General features: G+C 45.2%; 1 protein-coding gene across 1 annotated transcript in view; it reads right to left on the reverse strand.

Moving 5' to 3' along the window:
- SEL1L3 (SEL1L family member 3) overlaps positions 1-8,142 on the reverse strand; it is a 253,483-nt gene that overhangs the window by 144,478 nt on the left and 100,863 nt on the right. The window contains exons 7-8 of the mRNA XM_007955282.1: positions 5,872-6,004; positions 2,781-2,913 (exon numbers count right to left, since the gene is read on the reverse strand). Coding sequence (XP_007953473.1) covers positions 2,781-2,913; positions 5,872-6,004 — 266 coding nt within the window. The remainder of the gene's footprint in view (positions 1-2,780; positions 2,914-5,871; positions 6,005-8,142) is intronic.

An 8,142-nucleotide genomic window follows, 5' to 3' on the forward strand; every position in this document is an offset into this window, starting at 1 on the left:
CACATTTCATTATAGTAATTGGCTTTGTCTACTCGAGCTGCTCTTTGAAATCTTCTGTTCAGCTCTTTTACTTTTTCAACAGGTCCCTGCATGGAAGGTGAGAATGCATGTGGTTGCTAATGGAGAAGTTAGTTACTTAAGTTCACCCAAGGGCACCTAAGAAGAAAGATCTGGCAACCAGCTTCCAGAAAAATCAGCCATTGAAAATCCTACAGAGTACAGTTCTACTGGGACACACATGTGGTGCCAAGAGTTAGGGTCGAAATGTTTCTACAAGTGGATTTGTAAAGGGGCAAGGTTGTAGTCACATCTTGGCCACAGCCAACTACCCAGAGGGAGCAAATAGTTGGACCATGGTCTTGAGACCATGGTCGCAGGGGACATCAAGCTCAATCGGCATAACATACTACATGAAAACACTGTTCCACATTCTATTTTGGTGAGTAGTGACTGGGATCTTAAAAGCTTGCACGTGGTCATCTAGATGCAATGATGGGTCTGTCTTTGTCCAGAGCAAAGAAGAATGAAGAAAGCCAAACCAAAGACACATGGAAACAATTAGTCCAAGCAAATGGTACACCATGTGCTCTTCAGCCTGTACAACTATGAGACCAAAAGAACTACATGGTGCCCAGCTACCACTGTCAACCACCCAGAGGGGGATCTATGTAGGACATCCTGGATACAGTGGGAGAACATTGTGGAACAAAACTCAAAATCATAAATTTAAAAAAAGAACCAGGTTTGCTGGTCTGATAGAGCCTGGTGGAACCCCTGAGACTAGATAGATACAGTCCTTGGAGAGATCAATCATGGGAGAATAAAAGGGTTGTGTATGCACAGGGAGACAACTGGGGGTGGGGGTAGGAGTACATAGAGGGAAGGACACAGGGAAGAGGTAAATGGGGAGGAAGTGAGAGGGGAGCTGTTGCATTGCGGGAAACTGCAGTCAATGTCATGAGACAAAGGGTATGTGAGCTGCTATATGGAAAATGAATTTGCTCTGTAAACTTTCACCCACATCACAATAAAAATTAAAAAAAGAGTTAGGGTCGACTAAACAGCAGCTGGCTTTCCACTCCTTAAAAACCAAAAAATCAAACCCACTGGCACTGAGTCAATTCCGACTCACAGTGACCCCCATTGGGTTTCCAAGGCGGTAAATCTCTACAGAAGCAGATTGCCCCGTCTTCCTTCCTTCCTTCCACAGCTGGTGGGTTTGAACCACAAACCTACCAGTTAGCAGTCAAATGCCTTATGCACTGTGCCCCCAGAGCTCCTTTTCCATTCCTTAGAAGAGTAAAAGTCTCTCCTCTCTAAACCCTTTCTTTCTTCCTAAGCGGAACAAGACATAGAGGTCAGACCTAACGTTACTGAATGTTGGTTTGGATGCTTTCGGGATTTAAAATCAGCCATGATGCCTTTGCCTCGAGGTCACAAATTCAGAGCCAAGTCCAAGGGAAACATGCCAAAGTTGCTGAGGGTGGTTAGCAATTCTGCAGAAGGAGCAGCTGGCCTCGGCCCAGGTCCCAGGAGCCACTATCTAGGCCATCCTTTTGGCACTGTGAGTTGAGGAGCAAAGCACACGGACCCCCAGGGAGGCAGGGCAGTAAAGGCATGAGGAAAAGCTTGTGAACAGCACCCAAGCGATCAGTGTGCACGGCTGGCCTTCTGACTCAGCGTCTCTCTCCTGATTATTACATCAGTTCCCAAATCAGTTTCCTTCCTGTTTGGGATATTGCTATTCCTATCTATCTTCCCCTCTTCTGACAGCATCATATTTTCTGGATGATTCACTGGTGAGAGCGGCAGCTGGGGACCAGGGTAGCCTATTCTTAAACTGATTTGCAGAAGTGCTACCTTTCCACACTCACAGATCACCATCTCTAATCGCTATCTGGGATCTTTTCACAGGAGCCCTACCGGACTGGAGTGTGCTCAGGATGCAGCCATCCCTCCACGGCTGGGAATGAGAACTTGAGCTCTGGAGATGGGGAGGAGGTGTGTGGGCAGGACTGAAATACTCAATTTGCTCTTGCTCATGGCAAATGTCCCACAGGAATTTCTCTTCCAGAAGGAACATATGTGACTAGCTCCAGTGCCACTCTATCGAACAAGAAGTTCTATAGCACAGAGAAACTAACAAGAGCTAGATCCCAGCTGAAACCCTGGTAGACAAAGACGGGACCAAGTTTTATACCTGTACAGGCAAAAGGAGGTCCACTCAAATACAAGCAAGCATGAAACAGTCCATTTGAAATCCATTCCTTCTTTTGAAAATTACCAATGTCTTCCACAATTAATCAATTTCAAGGATTTATTTTTCATTTGAAAAATAAAACCAAACCCCAAATAACAAAGTCATTGTTCAACATTTCTAAAAGCAATGAATACTCAGATATTAATGGCCCAAGACAGAAGTACACTGATGGGGAAACATTTGTAATGATTAATTCACTTTCTAATTTGTTTTTATCTTCTTAGACTGGCCTGGCATTCTTATGCATGGAATACTGCAATGTATTCTAAACTAGATTGCATAGGGTAGAAGTCAGGAGAACAATTTTGGGTCTTCCTGGCTGTGACCAGTCTGCTTAGAGTCCAGGTGGAATGCACATTTTCACTTACAGCCACGTGTGGAGGACCGAAGGTGACACGTGTCCCCTAGGAAGTCAGAGCCAAGTCCTATATCCTATGCTCTTCTCTTCAAAATGAAGCCAAAACATTCACTAATACAAATGCATGGGGCTATAACTGCTCGCCTGGAGCTCAATACTTACATGCTTGTTCGCTTTTGCTGCCTTGCTGCACTGTGGACACATACACAGACACTATTTCTTGAACTTCAGCACACCTTTCATAATATAATTTGATTTGTTCAGCAAGTTGCTTCTCAAGGAGGGGATTAACAATCTACGAGAAGGCAAGAAAATCGAATGAACAATTGCCACCAAACACCCATTGATCTCTATAGGGATGTGTCCAGGTTGATTTCACACCCCCATTGATATCACCAGTGGCTTATTGGCAGACACATCATCCACTCTGGATTTTCACAAGAAAGGGTGCTAGCATTAAATCAAGGACACGCTGGCTCTCACTACCTCCCCTTCTGGATTCCTTTTAGAGGGATTCGTTTATGTGCTCATCTGGAAAGACTCTGTACACTCTGGAGTCAAGTTGGCTACAGTTTTCACAGAAACCACTCAACAGACCTGGATCTTCATGGTAAAGCTGGGTGGGTTCAAACAGGCAACCTTTGGGTTACTAGCCAAATACAGACCGTCTGTGCCTCTCAGGGACCTCTTCCTCATCTAGATTCCTTTTGTGGCATCTTGTTGGCATGTCATCACCAACACCCACCCCTAGTTGCCATCAAGTTGATTTTGACTCACGGCGACCCTGATGCGTTTCAGAGAAGAACTGTGCTCCAGCTTTCAAAGGCTGTGATCTTTCAGAAGGAGATCACCAGCACATCCTTCAGAGAAGCCTCTCATGGATTCAAACCTCTAACCTTGCAGCCAAATGCTTGACCGTTGGTACCACCTAAGGACTCCAACTTGTCTGCAGAGCCTCTGAAGTGTCAGGATGTCCCAGAGACCAGGCCTCCAATCTTCTCTGTCTCCTGCTGCATGCTCGCCCTAGACAACCACACACTTTCCTCCCTTCATCTTGTACCGACTGATGCCAAGTCTACCTGGGTGGGCCTGCTGCCTAGGAAGCCTCCTCCCATTTCCTTCTGCATGCCAGATTCCTACTCAACCTCACAGAGCCAGATTCAAGGCCACTGCATGGGGGCAGGTGTCCCAAACAGTCCCCCCAACCCCACATTCAATTTTTGGCAAATGCCGGCATTCCTGCCCTGTGCTCCCAAATGCTCTGCTCAGATCTGAATCAAAGCATGCACTGCAGTCTTCTGGGACTTATTTACTTAAGAGGCAGAAAGGGAGGTTCTCAAGAACACCAGTGGCTGCCCACATGCAGGCTGTGACCCTTTAGAGGGCCATGAAATTATTTCAGTGGACTGTAACCAACCGCCTGTGTGTGTGTGTGTGTGTGTGTATGCGCACATATATAAACCACAATCCCTCCTGCCACCAGGTTGATTCTGCCTCATATTGACCCTATAGGATAGAGCAGAACTGCCCCACAGGGTTATAAATCTTGTTGGAAGCAAACTGCCTCATCTCTATCCCATGGAGCAGCTGGTAGATTCAAACCTCTGACCTTTTGGTTAGCAACATAATGCTTTAACCACTATACTGCCAGAGCTCCTTAAACACACACACACACACAGATACATAAAGTAGAACACAAAATAAAACATTGTATTGAATAAAGCAAAGCTACGCATGAGCTCTGGTGGCGTAGTGCCTATGGCATTTGACTGCTAACCAGAAGATTGGCAGTTCAAACCCACCAACCATTCCTCGGAAGGACTCTACCTCCATAGAGATACCACCTCAGAAACCCAAGGAGGGGTCGCTACGAGTCTAATCGACTTTATGGCAGTGAGTTTGGTATTTTTGGTTATGCATTCTTAGTAGAAATTTTGTTTCTGTTTTGTGTTACATATAGTATATACATGTCATTGCTCAATGTATAGAGATCCATTTGTATGCACTGGCCATGATAGGAATTAAATCTCTTACTGTGGACCACCTTCAGGAAAAGGTATAAAAGCCACCATCTTATTTTTCATTGTCACCTCAACACCTAGAACAGACCCTGGTACACAGCAAGTGCTCAATAATTATTTGTTGCACAAAAGAATAAATGAATTTCATTGTTTTTCCTTTTCATAGAGGATTCTCAATAGGAGCTCTAAGATGTCATTTGTGGGGAGCAGGGTGTCCCCATTTTTCCTAATTATGACATTTGCTTGTTGTTGTTGTTGTTGTGTGCTTAGTCACTCCTATTTCACCCAGGGCAAACCCTACAGGGTCAAAGGAAATGAAAGAATGTTCCTCTCTTAGGTATTGGGTGGGGTCCTGACTCCTTTCCAAGGCAAAGAAAACAACCACTGTTAAGGGCTCCATCCTGGGGAACCCACCCGCTGCCCCATCAGCCTAGCTTCAAGTGGCCTGGAGAGGTGGAAATTCCATTCCTGGGTGGGTTTTGGATTTGAGAACCACTGTGTACTGTGACAAGGAGCTCTGGTGGCACAGTATCTTAGGTTTGTACCCAAGTACAAACAGCATTTGACTATTAACCAGAAGGTTAGTGGTTCAAACCCACGCAGCTGCTCTGTGGAAGGAAGACAGGGCAATCTACTTCCGTAAAGATTTACGGCCTCAGAAACCCAACAGGATTCATTATGAGTTGGAATTGTCTCAACGGCATCGAGTTTGTTTTGTTTTGTTTCGTGCACTGTGACAGTGCACCAAAGCCCCCAGGGATCGCTATGCTCACAGCCGGTACACCCCAGGGTGAGCCACACGCCTGCATTTCTGACAAGAGCAGTGTGCAGAACTGAGGCTTTAATTTGCTGGAGCAGCGCCTCTTCAGATACTTTAAATAAAAGCACATAAAAGAAGCTTTACCAAATAACTACGACTCCCTCCTTTCATTAGCTTAATCACTGGATAGGCAACAGCCTGATAAAAATCTACTCTATAATTAAGCTAGTAGTTATTAAAACAGAGGAAGTAAATGGGTTCCATTTTATGAGTACTAAATGAACCCAGCGTTAACAGAAATCTATTATCGCATTTGCTGGGAAAAAGCCTCAATATTAATTATGTTTGATGACAGTCCATGTGCGCTCTAGCTGGAGTAAGTGTTTTCTTTACTCGGTGTTACGTGGCTCGGCTTGGCATACTCATCACCCACGAATGTCTGCAAAATGTCTCCTTGGAGTCCTGGGCTCACCTGGGCAGGGTCCAGAGTGCGGAGGCGGTAGTACTTCAGCGGTCCAAAAAACCCTTCGATGCCAGCCACATACCTACTCCCTCCAATGATGAAGTAGCCAGCAGTGTCATTGTAATGGAAATCCTCCCGGAAGCTAGAGAGCAACACAAAGGATTAGGAGGGCTCTAACGAGGGAGCCCTAGCCAAGCCTCTAGACTAGCCCAGATTTCTACAAGCCCTGTCACTCTGGGTTCTAGCAGGTGAGACCACCGTGGGGTCAGGTAGCTTTGGGCTAAACTCAACTGCAACTCAGCAACTGTGTGATCTTGTGTCAGTCACTTAACCTCTCTGAGACTGAGTGTTCTCAATTGTAATATTAAAAAAAAAAGCAGTTGCAGTTGAGTTAATTCCAACACCAGGTGAGCCTGTGTGTGTCAGAGTAGGACTGTGCTCCACAAGGTTTATTGTGGCCAATTTTTCAGAAGTAGGTCTCTCGGCCTGTCTTCTAAGCCACCTCTGGGTGGACTTGAACCTTGAACCTTTTGGTTAGCAGCCAAGCACAGGGACTGTTTCCACCACCTAGAGACTCTTGTAAAATGACAATTCCTTACTCATCAGATTAAGAGGACTGAGTGACTGGTTAAGATATAAGACATCTAGAAGGGTCCTGGGTGCAAATGGTTAACATGCTCAGCTGCTGACCAAAGAATGACAGGGTTGGGTCCATCCAGAGAAGGCCTGGGAGAAAGGCCTAGTGACCTGCTTCCAAAAAGCGACAACCTTGGAAACCTTACGGAGCACAACCCTGCTGACACACATGGGGTCACCGTGAGTTGAAATCGACATGATGGCCATTAACGTCAAGGCATCTAAAAGAGTGTCTGGCACATTCAACATGTGCTATTATTATTGCTGATATTATTTGTAATCATCAAAATTATTTGCAATTGTTGGTCTTATTTTGCTTTTAAAAGAAAAACAAAAAAATGCTGAGTAAACAGAAAGTGACCAGTGGGGTGGTGGGTAAACACTTCCTGTTAGATAAAGACTGAGGTAAAGGCTGAATTTGGAGTTAAGGAGGAAGAGACTACAGCAGGGTCTAAGGGCTTGGCCAAAGACCAGAGGTCAACACAGGTGATGTGTTAGAAGTCCACATTGTCCTGAAGAATCAGAGCATGAAGGATCAAAAAGGAAATGAGGAAAAAAAAAAAAAAATGAGCTAGCAGGTACAAGGTATTCCTGGCAACCCTGTTTACATTCACCAAAGACTCTAACACCCCAGGGGTCCATCTGCACGGACTGGACCATCCATCTGCTAGGTCCAGGGTGTGAACCTTTTCACTGTGCAGCTTAAATAAGGGACAAAGGGCTCCGTACTGATCTGAAGACGTGATCAAAATATATGGTTCAGTGTAAAAAGCAAAATGCAGGACAGAGAGCACACGTTTTTATCTAAGAGAGGGGAGAAATGATGCTTTGTATTTGCACAAAGGAACTGAAAGCATACACAAGAAATTAATAAAAATATTTCCCCATGAGGTGGGCAGTAGGGTTTAGGGTACAGGGGGGCAGAGCTAGAAGCAAGACATTTAACTGTATACTTTTTCATATTGTTTTGATTTTCTTTTTTAATTATGATTTGGGTGAAAATTTACAGAGCAAATTCACGTTCCATACAGCAGTTCACATACACTTTGTTTCATGACACTGACCACAATTCACCACAATGCAACAGCTCCCCTCTCACTTCCTCCCGATAGTCACCTCTTCCCTGTGTCCAGCCCTCCATGCACCCCTATCCCCTGAGCTGTCTCCCTGTGCATAAGAAGCCCTTCTTTCTCCCATGATTGTTCTCTCCAAGGAGTTTATCTACCTCAGGTAACTGTTCAACTCCTATGCCTGTCTTTTGTTTGGCTGGAAGTCACAGGTGTAGGTTCTATTCCAGACTTGAAGGGCAGCTAGGGGCCATAGTCTCAGTGGTTCCACCAGGCTCTATCAGACCAGCAAAACTGCCCCCCTCCCTTTTTTTTCCAAATGATTTTAAGTATTGTTCCACATTGTTCTCCCTCTCTATCCAGGATCTCCTACATAGATCCCCCTCCGTGTGGTTGACAGTGGTAGCTGGGTACCATCTAGTTCTTCTGGTCTCATAGTCATATAGGCTGTGGATCACATGGTGTACCAGTCGCCAGGACGAATTCTTTCCATGAATCTTTGGTTTTCTTCATTCTTCTTTGCTCTGGATGAGGAGAGACCCATCGTTGCATCTAGATGGCTGCTTGCAAGCTTTTA

Source organism: Orycteropus afer, unplaced genomic scaffold (genome assembly GCF_000298275.1).
Source record: "Orycteropus afer afer isolate SDZICR_OR568_19922 unplaced genomic scaffold, OryAfe1.0 scaffold00497, whole genome shotgun sequence".
NCBI classification, from domain to species: domain Eukaryota; kingdom Metazoa; phylum Chordata; class Mammalia; order Tubulidentata; family Orycteropodidae; genus Orycteropus; species Orycteropus afer.